Below are 21,380 nucleotides of genomic sequence, written 5' to 3'. Positions count from 1 at the left end.
AGACTGCCTCCTGCAAATATGTCTTCTCTCTGTAATTCTTTGCTATACCTCCTCTGTTTCTCTGAACCAAACAAGATCCAGGAGAGCTTCTGCTGCTAACAGTACTCACCCAAGCTTCCACATTCATTTTTATAAATAAGGAACATAACTTTCATCTCGGGGCAAGCCCTCATCCCTCAGAAGTGTAGTTTTGCTGATGCTTTCTGAGATTTGTTATCACTGAGCCCACTCACTACTCCCATGTGGCTTCTGCCCTGTCTTAGCTGCTTCACACATACTCTGAAGCCAATGAATTATATGTCTCTCCTGGCTTTGCTAAAAATGGAGTTTGTGGTTTGGTTTTGTTTATTTGTTTTTCCATTCTTCTTGATCCTCTGGTATAATTTCTAGAAGGAGAGGGTAAATGTGGCCTTAGGCAGCCATTTTTCTACCCCCATTATCTAACTGGATTCTCTTTAGTAACTCTGAGACATAATAAGCAGAGCAGCTATGACTGCCATCCCATTTTCAATATGAGAAACCAGAAGTTCTGAGGCTCCTGGGGTGCTTCAGAGTGGCAGGAGGACCAGCACTTGGGGTCTGTCTGGATGACGGATCAACATGGGTCTCTTTTCTCCTTGTCTTCCGTACTACGCTGGCTCTCAGGCAGGATAGCAGGGCGTTGAGGAGATTGAGGTCTGACTTCACCATTTTTTCCACTACAAAGTGCCAAGGCAGCTGGTTGGGAGCCATAAGGCCACCTGTCCCCCTGTCCTGGGAAAATCAAAGGATGAGAAGCTTGCTGGAGTCCCTCTCCTGTAGCACCCACCACCTCTGGCAGATAGCCTGGGAAGAGGGGCAAGACCGCTCCAGAACATCCTCTCACAGGCTAAGATGAGGTCCAGGTGGACTTAGCCTGGGAATGCTGAACGAAAGGCCTCCTAGCCCAGCCGTGTTTGCATCTGGATAGCTGCCCCCACCTCTGGGCTCTTAGCCAAGCACATTCCCTACATAATCCTGGCTTTCCTGGGGAAGGATGCTGAAGGATGGCTCCCCTGCAGCTGACATCCTTGCACTTTAGAGACCTTCAAATCTCCAAAGGCTCAGGCATGTGCCCATTCTTAGAGACAGTCAGCAGCAAGGCCTGGATGGCAGAAAAGAGGTCATTTCTTCCAACCCTCTGCCTCTGATTCAGACATGCTTTCTCTTCCTGATAAGAAAGACCAAGTGAATAGGTTTTCTGTCTTTCATTTCTTCTGTAAAATTCTTGATAAAGAGGCCTGCACAGTGCTTGCAAATAAATACTTGGTAATATGTGCTGAAAGAATTATGCTTCATCTCTTTTGTTGCTGCTGCTGTTGCTGCTGCTGCTGCTGTTAAGACAGGGTATCACTCTGTCGCCCAGGCTGGAGTGCAGTGGCACAATCTTGACTCACTGCAACCTCTGCCTCACGGTTCAAGCAATTCTCCCACCTCAGCCTCCTTAGTAACTGGGATTACAGGTGCATGCCACCTTTCCTGGCTAATTTTTGTATTTTTAGTAGAGACGGGGTTTCACCATGTTGGCCAGGCTTGTCTTGAACTCCTGACCCCAAGTGATCCACCCACCTCAGCCTCCCAAAGTGCTGGGATTACAGGCTTGAGCTACTGCACCCAGCCTTGCTTCATCTCTCTCTCTCTCTAGTTTTTTTTTTTTTTTGAGACAGAGTTTTCTCTCTTTTGCCCAGGTGAAGTGCAGTGGTGCGATCAACCCCCGCCTTCTGGTTTCAAGTGATTCTCCTGCCTCAGCTTCCTGAGTAGCTGGGATTACAGGCGCCCGCCGCTACACCCAGCTAATTTTTGTATTTTTTAGTAGAGACGGTGTTTCACCATGTTGGCCAGGCTGGTCTCGAACTCCTGACCTCATGATCCACCTGCCTCCGCCTCCCAAAGTGTTGGGATTACAGGCGTGAGCCGCTGCGCCCGGCATAGCTTCATCTCTTTTATTAAGTGCCTACTGCATGCACTAGACACAAGATCTTCTTGAATTCGTCCCACCACCATGGGAGGGGGGCCCTGTCATCACGATCCTCTTGTACAGTTGTACCAAGGCTCCAAGAGTAGAAAGCAGCCTATTCTAATTTAACTGGTACAAAGAACATTCAACCAAAAGGATTCTAAAACGTTTGGAGATAAAGTATACATTAGTCAATCCTTTTTGTTTAAGAAGATCTCAAAACTTCCATGACTTGTAACGACACGTACGTTTTCCTTCCTCGGACCTCTGCAGGTCAGCTAGCGGTTCTCTACTTTAGGCTGCAGGTTGAGCTCAGGTTTGATCTGTGGGTCGTGGCTCAAAGCAGAAACCAAGGTCAAGTGGAAATATGTGATTCCTCGTGAAACCTCTACTCAGAACTGGCAACTGGTTATTTCTTCATCCACCACTGGTTAAATTGAGTCACAGGCCCGAGTCCACCATCACTGAGTCAGGGCGATATTATTCTCTGCCCATAGTGGGAGGCACCACAACCCTGCAGCCAACGGTGTGAGTGTCTGATTCTGATATAGGGAGTGGGTAAGAATTGGAGACTGTGATTTAATCTACTGCAGCACAGTTCCAGGGGTGGCTAATTAATGGCGTGACTTAGCAAAGACTCTCCTTAGGCTCCAAGGTGGCTGCCACAGCTCTGACCCAATCTCTGGCCACTATTACCAGGTGTGGTAATAGCATGACCAACCTTCCTGGTTTACCCAGGACCGGGAGGTTTCCCAGGATGCGGGGCTCTCAGTGCTAAAACTGGGAAAGTCTGGGCAAACCAGGATGCGTTGGTCACTTGACGTGTGTAGCAGATTGTTTCTGAATATTTGGGGGTAACTGGGGCAACATGTGAGTGTGTGTGTGAGTTGTGTGTGTGTGTGTGTGTATGTATATGAGTATATGTGTGCTGTTATTCCACAGCCCAAGACAGCAAACAACTAAACACTCAGTATGACACATCACCAGTAGAAATGGTCATTTATTGGCTCCTAATTCCATGGGGGAGGATGTCACACTGGCACAGGCCCCCAATCTGCCCTCATGTCGGCCTAGTCTTTGCCCCCTCTTTCAGGCTGCCCCCTAAAACTCTATTGTCCTTCCCTAATTCTACAGAACAATTTTGTTCAACATCCCAACTCCAAACCTATTTTGCATACCCCAAATGTTTAAACCACTGGCCCTTGGCACAACTAGACTGCAGGGCTAAAAATCGGCGGGCAGGTGTGTGCTGTTGGTCTATGCAGTGTTTTAAAATAATCAGAGCCATTATTTCTGGCTTCTCTTGAGTCTGGAGACCTGGCCACACTGGGCATGTATTTCTGCATGGCTTTAGTTGGCTGGAACTGATAGAAGCTGCTTTCTTTTGGATGGGGTAGCCCTCTCTAGTTTTCTACCGTTCCCATCCCTCCCTGTTGCCGTCCTGATATTTCTGGCTCACTTCATTCATTTGCAATACTTGCTTGAAGACTTGAGTTTACCAGTCTCTCTTTAGCAGCACAAAAACACCAGAAACGTTGCAGTTTGGGTCTTTCCTTCCCCTCCACCTCTCAACCTCACTTAGCTTCTATAAGTGGAAGAATTTATTCTTGCATTGTTCCAATTTTAGATGGCAGCTGTGCTTTCTTTCGTGGCTGCAGCAGCCATGAAAACACACCTCTTGGACCTCCCTTGGGGGAGCCTGATTGACAGATACGCCTTGCTTCCCAGGGTTTGCTCCTAGCCAATCACTGGGGGAAGCAGGCTTGTTCTTGGGAGACATAAGGCTCCTCATGAGGCTTAAGGACAACCTGTTAGCCTTGAACTTTCTTTCTTTCTTTTTTTCCTGTTTTTTTTTTTTTTTTTTTTTTTTTTGAGACAGAGTCGCTCTTTCACCCACTCTGTAGTGCAGTGGTGCGGTCTCGGCACCCTGCAACCTCTGCCTCCTGGGTTCAAGCAATTCTTCTGCCTCAGCCTCCCGAGTAGCTGGGATTATAGGTGTCGGCCACCATGCCTGGCTAATTTTTTGTATTTTTAATAGAGACAGTGTTTTCACCATGTTGGCCAGGCTGGTCTTGAACTTCTGACCTGAAATGATCCACCCACCTCAGCCTCCCAAAGTGCTGGGATTACAGACATGAGCCACTGTGCCCGGCCAGCCTTGACCTTTCTAAGAGTGCACTGCAGCCCACGGTCCCTTCTTTTCTCTGTCCTGTCCTTCCATTTGTCCTCCTTCTTTCTGTCCTTTTCTCCCAGTCCCCTCTGGCTCCCTCTTCATTTTACTCCCTGGCACTCCTTCAATAAGCCTTTAGCGTAACTCTTCTCATCTTGGCTCTCCTGGAGGACCTGCTCATAACAGATTTGGAAAAACCAAAAGGTAGAGAAAGAGAGGGCTTCCAGGCAGGTAAACAGCATGAGCAAAGGTGCCGAGGTGGGAAGGCCCAGGCTGTGTTTGCAGCACCAGGGAGTGAGTGAGTTTGTCCTAAGAAGACATCAAATTCCTGTGCTCTAGCTTATCAGAGGAAGCACTATGGGACCTTGGGTGAACTGACTCTTTCTGGACCTCGATTTCACCATCTGTGAATTCAGAATAATAATACTATGCATTTTATAGGTTCTTTGGGGGGAATAAATAAATTATTACGAAAAAGTGTTTCAAATGGCATAAGTTACCGACTAAAGTTAGAGCTATTGTTACATAAACAATTTTAAAAGTGCCCCTCTCTGTAGGGACTGGTTTTTAGCCTTGAGGAAGGCAATACGCATAATATTTTCCTTTCTCGACACAGTTTATTTGTAGCCTTTAGGATGCAGACATGAATCAGAGCTGATCCTTGGAAGAGAGAAAGCAGTGGTGCAGGGTAGAGGGCTCCCTTTCCCAGGCAAAATTCCCTGTGTTCTAATTGGGTTGGGTCTTGACATTACTCTCACAACCCCACAGTGGCCAGGGAAGGGAACAGAGGCTTGGTGAGATGGGAGAGTTGCCTAGATGTCTTGTTTCTACTGGACAGTGAACATCTGAACACACTGAGGCGCCTACAGGGAAATGTCTGAATGTTCAACCCTGGGAGAATAAATTTTCCCCGGGGGTTCAGCTGACACATGAGCTTCCCTTCCCCAGAGGAAGGCTTACATGCCAGAGTTGGAAGCTCTGCGGGTAGCTCCCTGCTATCACCACTACCAGCAACATGCCCATTGCACAAGTAAAGTAGTTGAGGCTCACAGATTAAGCAACTTGCTTAGGTTTAGATGAAAAGCAAAACTTGCTTTTCAAGTCCTTGCGTATTCCAGCTCTTTCACCATGGGCTAGAGGGGTGATCTTCCTTGGGATGATCTTCCCTCATCTTCATTCTGAGGTCATATCAGCTCTGTCCTCAGCAGGGTCCTTTCAGTTCTCCCGGGGCAGGGGAATTTGGAATTTCTGCTATTTTTCAAGGCCTGCCTGTTCCTCCAAGATGCCACAGCCAGAGGGTTGGATGTCCTATTAGCCTGATAAACACAGAAAACCTACACAGTAAGAAAAGTAAAAATAATAAGACAAAGCAACATTTTTGAATTCTGGCATGGGCCAGTCCTGCACAGGTGCTCTGGATGCATTATCACCTCATTTGGTCCTCCCCTCAGCCATACCTAGAAGGCGTCTCAGCTGGGAATGTCTTTGGCTACAAGTATTAGAAAAATCTGACTCATGGTGTCTTAGCACAGACATGTGGTTAGCTCATTAAATGAGAAATCTACGGGGGGGCGGGGCGTGGTTCCAGGGATGGTGATTCTGCAGCTCTAATTCAAGGCTCTGCAGTTTTCTTGGCCTTCCCTCATAACACTACAACCCCCCTCAACTCCCCAGCCAATCACCTTCCCACACAATGGCCCCCAAAGCAGAAGAGAAGGCAAATATGAAGGAAACACATTTTTCTAGAAGCCTCCAACAGATATCTGGAAGGTGCCCACCTCAGGACAAATCACTAGCAAAGGTGGATTTCCTGGACCGGCTCAGATCCATGGCGGGTCATTCTCTGCGAAGGGGGCCTGGCCACCTTCCTAAATACATGCTGACTCCTGAACAAATCCAGGGAGAACCAGAGGCTCACATTCATCTTCCTTTGGTGTGTGAGCAGCTGCCTTTCCTTCCCTGGGAGGATTTTGTCTATGGCTCGAGAAGGGAAGAGAGTATCTGGGAGAGAAATTTGTACTGAATTGATATTGGTCTGCACTGAAGCCAGGTGCAGGGAGTAGAAGAGCTAATATTTATTGAGCACCTATTGTAAACCAGACCCAGTGCTGGGTGATTTCATTCTCTTTTCAATTAATTCAGTTATCACAGCAGCCCCATGAGGAAGGAACTGTTCCTCCCATTTTTCAGATGAGAAAATTGAGACCGAGCCTGATCACAGATAATGGAGAGGAGCGGGACTCGTCTAAGCATTAATGGTGGTTAACTTTCCCTGATGCTCCTGGTGTGACAGGCACTCACATAGGTGTGTCCCGTGGACTAGGTCATCTGTTCCTGACCTCAACTCCATGAGGTTCTCTTTTCCCCATTCTGTCAACGAGGAACCCCAGCTTGGGCAGGTGGAGCAGTCTGCCTGGGGTCACAAAGCTAAGGATTGGCCAAGCCCGGCTGGGAACCCCACTGCTAGCAGACAGCCCTATGGAGCTCCCCAAATTTGGAGAAAATCCTCTGCGCCCATTTTGCAGCCTTTTTGGGATTGTTGGCTTCTCTAGCAGATAAGCTGGAAAAATAAACAAGAGGTTCAGGAAACTCCTTTTGCCTCTTGCTGTTCTGAATCTGCTGAGGCCACAAAGGGGTCATCCAGCTGCCTTGACAGCTGACATTAAGCAGGCAAATAAATGAATCTTGAATATGATAGCAGGACATGTGAAGTACTGCCAAAAAAAAAAAAAAAAAAAAAAAAAACTACCAAAAAAACAAACAGACAAAAATCAGTAACAGGTTATGGCACTATAGTGTGGTGGGGATGACTGCTTTAGAGCAGGTGGCCAAAGACGGCTTCTCTGCAGTGACAGCTGAGCAGACACAGAGGGACTGGGGACATGGTGGAAAGAACAGGCTGTGCGAAGAATGCTCCGAGCAGAGGGAACAGCACATGCAAAGGCCCTGTAGTGGGACCTCTAGGGAAAGATGGGGAGATCAGTGTGGCTGGAGCAGAGTGGGTGAGGGAGAGAGCTGGGGACATGGGTCAGGGAGGTAAAGGTGAGAGGGGCGGATCATGCTGGTTCTTGAAGGGCCTTATCAGGACTCTGACTGATAAGGATGGAAACCAGGAGACCAGGGAGAGCAACAGCTTCTCCAGAGCTCTGCTGGGAAGGTGGAATGAAACGTGCCTAAGCTCACCCAGCACTGAATGGGCAGATACAGGACTAGAACCAGACCTCCTGGGTCTGAGTTCCAGGTTCAGCCCATGGTTTCATAAAACTTACATGTGCCAAGCACTCAACAGATTGTGATTCCTTTTATTGTCAAGCTCTCATCACTTCCTCACAATAACCCCAGAGGTAAGCACAACGCTGCCCTCTCTGCTTTCAGATAACCAGGTGGGCTCAGAGAGGTTGAGCTACCTGCCCAAGGCTTCCCAGGGTGGGAATGGGGATGGTGGGGCAGGAGCGTGGAGCAAGGCTGGATTGACCCCCAGGCATTCTAGCCTGGAGACCCAGTTCTCATCAGCACCCTGGGGTGGTACCTTGCAGAGCCGCGGGCACAGGGGGCTGGCACCCCAAGCACCAGGTAGCGGCAACAATGGCCACCACATCCGGAGGCCCTAACATGCACCAGGTAGAGGGTGCATACTTCATGGGCACTATCTGTCCCCAAAGCAGGTGAGGATGAGGGGACTCCCTGAGGCACCCTTGTATCCCCCGCCCAGTAGTTACTGAAGATACTATAGGGTACGATATAATCCACCCAACCCTCCCAGCCCAGACCACACAATGGAAAACTCCAGATCTCCAGCACCCCTGGGGTGGGGGTTGGCGTGAGGAGGAGCCTTGGGGGGATGCCCTCTGTCTAGGTGGACTGTGGAATGTGGTGGGAAAGCTCCTCCTGACCCCCTTACACTCCTCCTCCATGTTCTTCCCTCCCACCACATTTTCTCCTCCCACTCTGCCCCCTCCTCCCCACACTCCTTCACTATTTCCCCATCGCCCCTCCGTCTTTCCAGATTCCCTCCCCTTCCCCTCCCCAAAAGTCCTCTCTCATCTTCCCCATCCTTCTTCCCTCCCCACATATAATTTCCTCCTTCCTGTACATCCTCTTTCTCTCCCCTCCCTTCCATCACCCCCCAGTCCGCCACATCCCCCTCCGTCCTCCATCAATCTCCTTTCCCCTTGGTCACTCCCCAGCCCACCACATCGCCTCCGCCCCCCTCCTCCTCCTTTTCCCCTTCCCTCCCTCCCACATTTTCCATCCCGGCCTGAGTTGCGGGGAGAGGGGTTCTCCCAGAGCGCCCTGGGCCGACCCCTGCGGACCTCGGAGGGCCCCATCCTCCCGCCCAGCCATCCCGCCCCACCATCCCGCCCCAAAGCGGGCCGGGGTGGGCGGAGTGGGAGGGGCGTGGCGGGTGGGGGCGGGGAACTTTACCTGGGAGTGGGCCAGACCGCCAGCCCCGCCAGCCCCGCCCGCCCCGCCAGCCCCGCCAGGCCTGCCAGCCCTGCCAGCCCCGCGATGACTTGGGCTGCGCTGCTCGGCCTCCTGGCCGCTCTGTTGTTGCTGCTGCTACTGAGCCGCCGCCGCACGCGGTGAGTGTCCTGCTCCGCTCGGCCCCGCCAGACAAAGGGGGCGGCTCCCGCCCGGGCTGCAGCCCAGGGGTCTCGGAGCCCGCCGCCAGCCCGGCCCGAGTCCCACTCCAGGATCCCGGGCAGGGCGAGACCCTTGGAGGTGGGAGTCCCGGGGCCCCGCACCCGGGGGAGGGGGCCAGGCAGTGCGGCCCCTGCCAAGAAGGTGTAAGTTGGGAAGGTCCGGGGTCGGTAGGTCCCCCGGGGCGAATCACCCACTTCGACAAGTCCGGGTCTGGCCCTCAGCGCGACGGCAGGGACCTGGGAGGGGATTTCAGGTGAGGACCTAGGGTTTGTGGGCGGGGAGCAGTGCGGGGACAGCCTCGGCGTGGCCCGGGTGGAAGAAGCACTCTCCACTCTTCAGCCTCCGCCTGCACCCAGCACCCACCCACGCGCTGTCAAATCCTGCCTTGCTTTCCGCAGTCCAGTAGGGTTGGCCTCGCTCCTCAACCCATTACACAGATGGGAGTGTTGAGCCAGCGGAGTGCAGGGCCCTGGGGGATGTCCTGATCATGCCCTGGAATCACCCTCCCCGTATTCCCTGTCTGGAAGAGGGGGGTCGGTGGGCTTAGTAATTTCATTTGCCAGGGAGAAACTGAGGCCTGTGAAGGGCTCTGCCTTCCCCTGAGGTCCCACAGCCTGGACAGAATGGAGCCAGGGCCAGATGTCACAGCCTCCTGGTCCCAAAGGTTTCCCAGCTCCATTGAGCATCTGTGATTTAGGAAAAAAAGTAAAGACAGCCTTGAATCAAGGAGATAGCTGTAGTTCTCCTTTTTATAAAATATTTTTTAAATTAACTTGAATTGCACAAGGTATAGCTGAATATATTTGACTTAAAACAGATATTTATCCTGTTATAGATAAGACCAAAGCCCCTTAACCTCCCCCAGCCCCTGAAGTCCAGTCCTCTCTCCCTCTCTGGGCCTCTCCTGTTGCTCAGTCTGGGTAGAACCTTCCATATTTAAAAAATATATACTTTTTCTTTTAGACTAGTTTGGGATTTACAGAAAGTTGCAAAGATCGTGCAAAAAGTTCCTGTATTTCTCTCACTCGGTTTGCTCTATTGTTAACATCTTACATTGTTATGGGACATTTGTCGCAACTAAAAACCAACACTGGTCCATTACTCTTAATTAAACTTCAAACTTTATGAGATTTATCACCTTTCCCATTACCGTCCTCTTTTGTTCCAGGATCTGGCCCCAAGTTATCACATTGACTTTAGTCTTCATACCTCCTCAGTCTCCCGGATGTTTTAAAAATTACTCTTACATACACAGACATGAGCTTGTAGCTAATACAGAGCCACGTAAGAGAGAGTTAGTTTACATTCGTGTCTGGAAATTCCGGAAACCTTGGGAACTTTTTGATTTTTAAACAATATGTTAGTTAAATATTCAAACAATAAGCTCGCTGTATTTTTCTTCAACCTCCAGACATCTTAACAACTATGTAGTCAATCATTTGCCTTAAAAAAAGAAAAGAAAAAGACAGTGAATAAATGTCTCCGTGAAGAAATGAATTATTTTTCCTAATTGTCAGGCTTTCTCAATACACAATACACTGTATAGAAATGTTTTCAGACATTATGATGCTTGCTCTTTTCACTCCAGATTTTAGTTTTGACATCTGTTCTTTTTGCTACAAGCAGATCTTTTTGCTACATGGAGATTGAATCCATTCTTTTGATTCTCTCTGTGAGAATGTCTTCCATCATGTGAATAAGTTGTGGGCTCTTTTTTTCTTCTGAGATGGAGCTTTGCTCTTGTTGCCCAGGCTGGAGTGCAGTGGCATAATCTCGGCTCACTGCAACCTCCGCCTCCCAGGTTCAAGCGATTCTCCTGCCTCAGCCTCCCCAGTAGCTGGGATTACAGGCATGTGCCACCATGCCCAGCTAATTTTTGTATTTTTAGTAGAGACAGGGTTTCTCCATGTTGGCCAGGCTGGTCTCGAACTCCTGACCTCAGGTGATCCGCCTGCCTCGGCTCTCCCAAAGTTGTGGGATTACAGGCGTGAGCCACTGTGTCTGGCCTTCTTTTGTCCCTTTGATGGACCTTAGGTTTTTTCCAGTGTTTCTACTACTTCAATGTGCTGTGTTCTCACTCAGGCTGGAGTACAGTGGTATGACCTCCACTCACTGCAACTTCTGCTTCCTAAGCTCAATCGATCCTCCTGCCTCGGCCTCTGGAGTAGCTGGGATTACAGCTACTGTAATCCCAGCTACTCTGGGATAACAGCACATCACCATGCCTGGCTAATTTCGTATTATTAGTAGAGAGATGGGTTTTGCCATGTTGGCCAGGTTGGTCTTGAACTCCTGACCTCAAGTGATTCACCTGCCTCAGCCTCCCAAAGTGCTGGGATTACAGGCGTGAGCTACACCGTGTCCAGCCCGGCATTCCTGACCTATGAAAATTCTCAGCCTGTGGAAATGTGGTCAAGTTGAGTAACTGTTCTCTGCCTCCGTTTCCCAATCTTTAAAATGGAGATGATGATCATAGTAGCTAACAGTGGAGTTGCTGGGTTAGAAGAAATGCCAGTTTAAATTATTTTGGCTAGTTCTTGCTAACTATCAATCTGAAGAGCAAATTTATCTTTGGGGATGAGCCTTTGGTTTTTTAAAATTTTTATTATTTATTTATTTATTTATTTATTTATTTATTTTTGAGATGGAGTTTTGCTCTTGTCGCCCAACCTGGAGTGCAATGGTGTGATCTCAGCCCACTGCAACTTCTGCCTACTGGGTTCAAGTGATTCTCCTGCCTCCGCCTCCTGAGTAGCTGGGATTACAGGCACATGCCACCATGCCCGGCTAATTTTTTTTTGTATTTTTAGTAGAAACGGGGTTTTGCCATGTTAGCCAGGCTGGTCTTGAACTCCTGACCTCAGGTGATCAGCCCGCCTTGGCCTCCCAAGGTGCTGGGATTACAGGCATGAGCCACTGTGCCCTGCTGAGCCTTTGATTTTTATATCTGTGGGCACCTTGGAAGGGTCAAGAGTGGGTAGTGGGGAGAAGTGTGGGAATGAGGGTCACTGGCAGCTTGAGGGTAGGTGCATGGACCCTGGGGACCCCAGTTTAGATCCCTAATCTCACTTTCTCCTTCCAGCTTTGCTAGGGACACTCTGGTTATCTCCATTTTACAGAGGAGGAAACAGGCTCAGAAAGGCTAAGCAACTTGCTCAAGATCTGTCTGGATTAAAACTCTGGGCTATAAGAATTTTTAGCTTTTATTTTTAGAGATAAGATCTCACACTGTCGCCCAGGCTGGAGTGCAGTGTACAATTATAGCTTACTGGAGCCTTGAACTCCTGGGCTCAGGTGATCCTCTCATCTTAGCCTCCTCAGTAGCTGGGACTACAGGTGTGTGCCATCATGCCCAGTTAATTTTTAATATTTTGTAGAGATGGTGTCTTGCTATGTTGTCCGGGATGGTCTCAAATTCAGCTCAAGTGATCCTCCCACCGCAGCCTCCCAAAGTGCTAGAATTACAGGTGTGAGCCATCGCGCCTGGCTTTGCAAGAATTTTTAATTCACAGGAAGAATGAATTCTCATTCTTCCCATACTTTATACTGGTAATCTGAACACTTAAAAGTCTTAGAACTGTGTGACCTTAAGATACTAAGAGATGCAACTACAAGCAAAAGATTCTTAAAGAAGGACAAACAAGTGGAACAAGTGGGTGACCCTGATGCCTTGTGAATGGTGATCCAGTTTGGGTTGAAATAAGCAAGGCTCTGCAGCTCCCTTGTCTCATTTCTTTATTCTGACCAAGGCTTGAGGTAATTTCCACCACCTTTATCATACAGCTGAGGTTTAAAAAGATGAAGTGACTTTCCCAAGGTCATACAAAAATTGTATTCCACATCTAGGCCCCTCCAACATTCATGCTCATCCCAGCAAGAAACCACTGCTTCTGGGAGTGAGCAACTCCATCTTTACCTCTAGAATTTAATTTAAAACTTTTAAATTAGGAAACATTTCAACTATACAGAAAAAGAAAAAGAATACGGTAAGAACCCCCGTGTACCGATACCTTGATTTGACAGTCATTAACATTGTTTAAAAAATATTAGATGCAGGCCAGGCGCGGTGGCTCAGGCCTGTAATTCCAGTGCTTTGGGAGGCCAAGGCGGGCCAATCATGAGGTCAGGAGATCAAGACCATCCTGGCTAACACGGTGAAATCCCATCTCTACTAAAAATACAAAAAATCAGCCGGGTGCGGTGGCAGGAGCCTATAGTCCCAGCTACTCGGGAGGCTGAGGTGGGAGAATGACGTGAACCCAGGAGGCAGAGCTTGCAGTGAGCCGAGATCGTGCCACTGTACTCCAGCCTGGGCAGCAGAGCAAGACTCCATCTCAAAAATAATAATAATAATAATAAAAATTAGATGTCATGATATTCCACCCTTGAATATTTCAGAATGCATAAAAAATGACAACTACAATTCTATTTTCTTGCCTGAGAATATAAAAAGATAATTCTTAATATCATCTAGTTCCCAGTTTAAATTCAAATTTCTGCAATTACAGCGAGAATTTTCAAGCCCCATTCAGTGAACATGAGGGTGGTAAGCTGAGAGTGAGGAGTATGGCTTGTGGGTCCATTGAGGCTAATTGATTTGCTTTGTGAGTATCAGAAGCATTCTTCTTGCTTCCCAGGCCTCAGTTTATCTGTACTTTGAGGTGGCTCATGGAGGTGGTCTCTCAAGCCCCAGCCATGTCACCAGGCTACTGCATCTCTTTCTTTGGGCTTGTGTGACCACCACGGGGAGCATTGAGAGGGATCTCTTGGTTGGGAGGCTCCTTTTCTGGGGGTCCAGAAGGCTTAGTGGCATCAAGTGAGGGTCCCTGTGGCCCAGTGGCTGGTCTGGGCCCTTGCAAGATGCAGAATTTATAGGCACAAATAAATCTGTCTCATTCTAACATACACTGACCAGAGGTGGTCCATGACTGGATTCAGCCCTGGATGGGCTGGGTTTGTGCTGTGTGGGACAAGAGGAGAAAATGGGGGGATTCCATACACAAAAATCTAGATTTCCAACTTCTTGTGAAAAATGGGAAGATCTAGCAATACTTTCCTGGGACTCAGTGGTAGCACCCTCTCTAAACCTTGCCACAGTCCCCACTACTCCCTGTTGCCTCTCCAACATGCAGCTACTCTAGTTACCACTTTACTTCCTCTGCTGTTGTTTCCTATGCTGAGAAATAATTCTGAGAATCTGTATCTATTTCAAAAGCTAGAAAATAAAAACTCGGGCTAGGCCATGTGCTTTTTCTGCACAGTGGTAGCAGTGCAGGGCAGGTATGGAAGAGCATCTGGGAAACCGTGTTAATGGCAGACTGAAAACCCTGGAGGCCTGTGGGTGAGCCCTGGGGGAAGAATGGGTTAAGCGAGTTAAACAGAATTTTGTTTAACAGCTGAGCTGGAGCAACCCTTTTGTTCCCCATCAAATCCTCCCAGAGCTTAAGGCCCTGAATTAAGTTGAAATGATTGAACAGAGAGGTTGGGCAGTCTACCCAACATTGCGCAGATGAACCATGCCAGCCTCTGCTCTGGACAATCTAGAAGATGGACTCTGTGTCAGGCGCTTAACCTGCATTGGCTCTCTTAACCCTCTCAGCAACTCTGGGAGGCAGGTGCTGCCCATTGAACACTGACTGCCTACATGATTCATTCAGACCAGGCACTGTTCTGAGTGCTGGAGTAAACAACACGTCCTCCCTTCATGGCTCTTCCATCTAGTGAAGATGCGATGCCTCAGGGAGCACGGAGGGGGGTGACATCCCATCCTTGACTCCTGTCCGTGATTCACAAAGGGTCACGTGGGAGACAGATCCAGGGCAGGCGGTAGGGGTGGCCGTGGGGTCAGTGAGTGAGGAATGGGCAGTTTTTTGAGGAACCCACATGATGGGGCTCCAGTGTGGAGTCAGAAAAGATGCCTTGGGATCTGACCCAGGGTGGGCAGGAAACCGGCTGTGTGGGCAGGAGCCGGGGACGGAAAGGTCAGGGCCCACCGCCCTGCCAGCCAGGGCCTGGCAGTGCCTTTTTAAAAAAGTGAAAGTGTCTGTGGGTGAGGCTAGAGCCCACAGGCCCCAAAACAGCCTCCTTCGCCCCTGCTGGCCACAGGCTGAGTCACCCTGGAATGTGGCCACAGCCTGAGTTGGATTGAGGGCCCGAGGCTGGAAGAGCCAGCATCAGGGGTCAGGCGCCTGGGCTCCGGGCTTCCTGCCTTTGTCCACGCCTCCTTGGGACTTTTCTGGGGAAAGAGGAAAGCTGCCAGGAATAACACCTGGCTCGCTGGGGAGCTCCGGCCGCAGCCAGGAGAAAGGCAGGGAAAGGAAGCCCGCTCCCACCTGCAAAGATGATTTAGGAGAAAATTTCAGGGCCTGCATTTGAGTAGGTCTCTGAAATCTCTCTGCAAAATGCCCACTTAGGGTGACTGGGGGCCAGGGGAGTATCAAGACGGGGGGCACTGCAGCCAGACCTGCCTGGATTAGAAACCCAAGTCCTCTATGGTGGGCCCTCTGGCAGGTGACTTAGCCCTCTGCACCTCAGTTTCCTCCTCTGTAAAATGGGCCTGGCAGTAATAATTGCTTCCTCATAAGGTTAGGAGAGGATTCACTGAGTCACTGGGATAGTCCTCAGTGTGGTGTCTCTCACACCATCAGGGTTCATTAAATGTTAGCCATTATTTCCAAGCAAGGAACTGTTTGGAAAATGCCAAGTATAGCACCTGATGTGTAGTTGGCACTAGGTAAATGGTACCCAGGAATCTTACTGCTCCTGCTTCTCAGCTGCCCTGCAGCTACCAGGTGCCAGGTGCTCTGTAACTCCCCTCATTCTTGGCACAGCCTGATGCTGTCAGTAGCATTGTTGCTCCCATTTTATAGATGAGGAAAGAGAGGCATGGAGAAGCTAAGTCACACAGCCAGCAAGAAGCGTGGCTGGGATTTGAAGCCAGGAAGTATGGTGCTAAAGTTCGGGCTCATCATGACCATGCCCTCCTGCCTCTTATGGAAAAATGACTGCTCCTGAGTCCAGGTTGCCAGGCTCTGACCTGGGCTGGAAGGGGGCTGGCATGAGCCAGTTATTCCAAGGCTACTCGGGCAGCGTGACACGTGGAGGCTTCGGGAGAAGTGGCCTTAGCTCAGGGGCTCACAAGAAAATGGGGCAAGGAAAGGCCCTGTACCTCCTTAGACTCATAGAGCCCAAATTTGCAAGTCTCCTCTTTGACTAGAGAAGCCGGGATGGCTGAGGAGGGGAGGGAATGGTTGGGAGAGGCACTTCCTAGGCCCTCACATTTCGTCTTTGGTGCTGCTCCCATCTTTCCCAGCCTTGGCCCTCAAATCTGGCCATTTGTTCCTGTCCACCACCTGTCCCACCCTTTGGGTTATACTGGGGGCAGCCAGGTAGAAGGAAAGTGGGAGCAGGAGACGGGGCAGAAGGAGGTAGAGAGGGAAGGGGAAAGGAGGAAGAGAAGTGGCTGCTTCCCTGAACTGCTGGGTGTGGAACAAAAGCACCTGTGCTGAAAGTGGGAGACTCAGATGTCAGGTCTGGCTCCCCAGGGACCATAGCCGTTGCTTCCACCATGTTGCTGTCCTGGGGGGTCACAGTAGTTCCCTGACACATGTCCTTCCTTCCTCTTGTCTTTCTCTGGTATGACCCTTTAAAGGTGTGGTCACATCACTTACTGGCTCCTGCTTCAAACCCTCCAGTGGATCCCTGTCCCACGTGGCAGAGGAGCCAGATTCTCACCTTGGCCTTGGCCCTCGTGGTCCCCAAGGTCATCTCCGGCATCACTGCCTACCTCTCGCCTCCACATTCTCCACTCCAGCCGTGCTGGCTCCTGCTGTCTTGAAAACCTCAGTGAGCATGCTCCCACCCCAGTGCCTTTGCACTTGCTGTTGCCTCTGCCTATAACACTGTCCTCCCTGCCCCTCCCAGAGCACTCCTTTTACATCCTTCTGGTCTTTGCTCACATAGCATCTCCTGAGAGGCCCTCCTTGACCACCTTCTGTAAACTGGCCCCCCTCACTGTCTCACACCACCCTGCTTTCTTTTTTCTTTAATGGAATGTAATTCATATCCTATTAAGTTCACCCTTTTGTACTGGGCATAATGGCTCATGCCTGTAATCCCAGCACTATGGGAGGGCAAGCAGGGAGTGCTTGAGCCCAAGATCAACATAGGCAACACATCAAGACCCTGTCTTTATAAACAATAGAAAAAAAAAAGTCAGGTGTGATGGCATGTGCCTATAGTGCCAGCTACTCGGGAGGCTGAGGCTGGAGGATTGCGTGAGTCCAGACGTTTGAGGTTATAGTGAACTCTGATCATGCCACTGCACTCCAGCTACCCTTTTGAAGTGTATAATTCGGCCGGGTGCAGTGGCTCACACCTGTAATGCCAGTACTTTGGGAGGCTGAGATCGTGGGTGGATCATGAGGTCAGGAGTTCAAGACCAGCCTGGCCAAGATGGTGAAATCCCTCCCGTCTCTACTAAAAATAAAAAAATTAGCCAGGCTTGGTGGTGGGCACCTGTAATCCCAGCTACTCAGGAGGCTGAGGCAGAGAATTGCTTGAACCTGGGAGGTGAAGGTTGCAGTGAGCCAAGATCGTGCCATTGCACTCCAGCCTCGGTGACAGACCGAGACCCCATCTAAAAAAAAAAAAAAAAAAAAGTATATAATTAAATGGTTTCTAGTATATCCACCGGGTTGTGCAATCATCACTCTCATCTAATTCTAGAATATCTTCATCACCCCTAAAAGAAACCATGTACCCATTAGCAGTCACTCCCCATTTCTCCCTCCTCCAGTCCCGGGCAACTGCTAATCTATTTTCTGTCTCTATTGATTTCTCAATTCTGGACAGTTCATATAAATGGATTAATCCAATATGTGGCCTTTCGTGTCTGGCTTCTTTCACTGGGCTTAATGTTTTTAAGGTTCGCCCACATCGCAGCATGAATCCGTACTTCGTTCCTTTTTGTGGCTGAGTAACGTTCCATGGCATTGATACACCACATTCTGTTTATCCATTCGTCACTCGGTGAACACTTGGGTTGTTTTCACTTTTCAGCTATTATGAATAATGCTGCTGTCACCCGAAAGCGGTCCTGATCCAGACCCCAAGAGAGGGTTCTTGGATCCCATGCAAGAGATAATTTAGAGTGAGTCCACAGAGTAACGTGAAAGCAAGTTTATTAAGAAGGTAAAGGAACGAAAGAGTGGCCACACCATAGACAGACCAGGGCGTTCCCGAAGGCAAGAGGAGGAATGTGTCTGCCTTAGGTACAATTCTTCTTGTTTATATAGAAGATAAAAATCATGAGAGAGATGTGCTCTACCACAAGCGCTGGTGACAAAGGATTGTTACCTACGGTCTTCCATAAGAATCTATATTATTATCTTTAAAGCAAAACGTATTCTTAAACTAAGAAGGCTTTTGTTCATAAAAGACCCGGGACATCAGAACATTTCCTGGGTCTGTTAAGTCCTGGATCTGTTAAGTCTTGGGTCTGTGGGGTAAGCATTATTAACCTGTTCCCTTAATCGTTAACATCCTGTGATTAAGAATGCCTAGTTCCCTGGCTGAGCTTGGTGGTTCACGCCTGTAATCCCAGTACTTGGTGAAGTGGAGGCTGGTGGATCACCTGAGATCAGGAGTTCGAGACCAGCCTGACCAACATGATGAAATCCTGTCTATACCAAAAATACAAAACTTGCTGGGCATGGTGGCTCATGCCTATAATCCCAGCTACTTGGGAGGCTGGGGCAAGAGAATCACTTGAACGTGGGAGGCAGAGGTTGCAGTGAGCTGAGACCGTGCCATTGCACTCCAGCCTGGGCAATAAGAGCGAAACTCCATCTCAGAAAAAAAAAAAAGAATGCATAACTTCTTTCTGGGATTGCAGCCCAGCAGGTCACAGCCTCATTTTACCCAGCTCCTATTCAACATGGAGTTGCTCTGGTTTGAACGCCCCTGACACTGCTTACAAATAATAGTGTGTACATTTATATAGGATCAAACGTTTTTAATTCTTTGGGGTATATTGCTGGGTTTTGTAGTAAGTCTATGCTTGATGTTTGGAGGAACTGGCAGATTGCGTTCCAAAGCAGCTGCACAATTTTACATTCCCACCAGCAATGTATGAGGGTTCTCATTTCTCCACATCCTTGCTAACACTTATTTTCTTCCTTTTTTTGGTGGTGGGGACAGGGTCTCTTTCTCTTGCTTAGGTTGTAGTCGAGTGGTGCAATCACAGCTCATTATAGCCTCCATCTCCCAGGCTCAAGCGATCCCCCAACCTCAGCCTCCTGAGTAGCTGGGACTACAGGTGCACACCACCACACCTGGCTAATTTTTGTATTTTTTATAGAGACAGGGTCTCACCATGTTGCCCAGGCTGGTCTTGAACTCCTAGGCTAAAGCGATCCTCCCACTTTGGCCTCCCAGAGTGTTGGGATTATAGGCATGAGCCACCATGCTCAGCCTTATTTTCCTTTCTTAAAATTTTTATTTTTATTATGGCCATCCTGGTGGGTGAAGTGGTACCTGTGAATGAAAAAGTGTCTGAGACAGGTCTTAATCAATTAGATGTTTGTTTTTCCAAGGTTAAGGACATGCCCAGAAGAGAGGTCTGTGCCTTTCTCCAAAGACAACTTTGAGGGTTTCAATATTTAAAGAGGGAAAGGTGGGCTGTAAGAGAAAGAGGGAGGGTATGGTAATCCACATGTCACAAGAGAAAAGGAGCGGGTAGGGTCATAGTCAATGCTGTATTCGTCTCATGCACAGTAAATTGGCACTTTACATAAAATAAGGTGAGGATAGAGTAGCTGCCTATGGAGATATTGAACCTTTTATCTGTAGCTATCTGCTTAGGAACAAAAGGAAAGGCAGCTTCTTGCATGACTCAGCTTTCAGCTTAATTTTTTCCTTATGGCAGAATGAATTGGTGTCCTGAGTTTTTTTTTTCCTTTCTCCCTGGTTTTCTTTTCTTTTCTTCTTTTTTTTTCTTTTCTTTCTTTGTACAAGGTTTTTGCTCTGCAGCCTCAACCTTCCAGACTCAAGAGATCCTCCTGCCTCAGCCTCCCTAGTAGCTGGGACTACAGGCATGTGTTACCATGCCGGGCTACCATATATCAGTAGGCAGGTATGAAAATTTTAAGGAGAGATAGGGTCTCACTCTGTTTCCCAGGCTGGTCTTGAACTCTTGGGCTCAAGTGATCCTCCTGTCTCAGCCTCCCAAAGTGCTGGGATTACAGGCATGAACCACCATGTATGCCTGCCCCCATTTTCTATTTAAGATCTTTTGGAGAAAGCATTTTAGAAGAAAATGAGTGTCTGGTGTTAGTTTTTGTCCGATCTCTCATGTCTAGGATGGTTTATTTCTAGACAAATAGGTCCCACATTGTTAGGAAAGTTCATTTTTAGTAGGTTGTGAAGTCTCACATTGCACAAAGAAAATATAGGGGAAGGAAGAGAGAAAGAAAACAGGAAAAAAGGAGGAAATAAGCAGATAAACAAAAAAGAAAGAACAAGCCTGGAAAACTGATAGAGGCCATATTACTCTCAAGTCCATATATCAGTAGGCAGGTATGAAAATTATTTATGCATATAAAGAGATTGCTTTGATTTTCTTCCAAAGTTTAAGTTCAGCTTATAGGGCTTTAAGAAAAGCACAGCTTAACTTTCAGTGATTTCACATCAGAAAAAATGAGGGGGAAAAAAAAGAAAGAAGGGAAAACATTGAAAACATTATTTTGGAGAACTGTAGCCAGGAGAAGTTTTAGAATTCAGTCCAAATTGTAGAAAATAATAAAAATTGAAAAACATTAGACAAGGCTAGAATCTAATAACAGGTGTACTATAGTTAATTTTGAAACATGACTTTTCTCTCTCCAATTCCCCAATTTCATTAAAGACAAAATCACAGTAGGACCAATTTATTTGTAAAATAAATTTTAGTTCTCTTACACTTGGCTTGATTATTTGCATAAAGTGAAGCAAGACTAATCATTTGCCATATGGGCTCTCTCTTTTTAAAGTTGGCTTTGCTGGAAGCTTCTCTGTAAGGAATCTAAGATTAGACCTTTTTAAAAGCCTCACACCCAGCCAAGGATTTATCTGTGCCTACAGATACCTGTATGAATTGAGTGAATTCAGAAAGTGACGTTCTTTGCTTTCCACAGGTCAGGACCCTGTAAATGACAGGGTATATGAAGCCAGTTTTTCCAAGGGGTTTTTATTAGCTCTATAGTTCAGCCTCATTTTCTCAAAGAAGTCTGAAAACATGTCATTCCAGTTAAAGCCTTGGTAAAATTAACAGTGTCTTCAATTATGCCCTGTTATAAAAGAAAAAGATACTTATTGAACTTACAGAAATAACTACATTGCCATAAATTAAGAATACTCACAAATAGTTTCCAAGTTTTGGAAAAATAGGTAAAGAGAAAGAAATTCTATTTTAAATTTTCCTCATGAGAGTATACTTTACTGAATTGCTAAAAGCTATAAACAGCTAACTGAATTGCTAAAAGCAATAAACTTTTAGCAATAAAATTGCTAAAAGCTATAAACAACTTACAAGAAGAGAAAGTTTTCTTGACT

General features: G+C 48.0%; 1 protein-coding gene across 1 annotated transcript in view; it reads left to right on the top strand.

Moving 5' to 3' along the window:
* The first annotated feature begins 8,633 nt into the window (after positions 1-8,633).
* PTGIS (prostaglandin I2 synthase) overlaps positions 8,634-21,380 on the top strand; it is a 64,009-nt gene continuing 51,262 nt past the window's right edge. Inside the window, exon 1 of the mRNA XM_023184166.1 lies at positions 8,634-8,728. Coding sequence (XP_023039934.1) covers positions 8,655-8,728 — 74 coding nt within the window. The 5' untranslated portion in view covers positions 8,634-8,654. The remainder of the gene's footprint in view (positions 8,729-21,380) is intronic.

The sequence above is a fragment of the Piliocolobus tephrosceles genome, chromosome 20 (genome assembly GCF_002776525.5).
Source record: "Piliocolobus tephrosceles isolate RC106 chromosome 20, ASM277652v3, whole genome shotgun sequence".
In the NCBI taxonomy this organism is placed as follows: Eukaryota; Metazoa; Chordata; class Mammalia; order Primates; family Cercopithecidae; genus Piliocolobus; species Piliocolobus tephrosceles.
The sequence above is the reverse complement of the archived record's forward strand: the minus strand, read 5'-3'. Positions and strand labels throughout refer to the sequence as shown.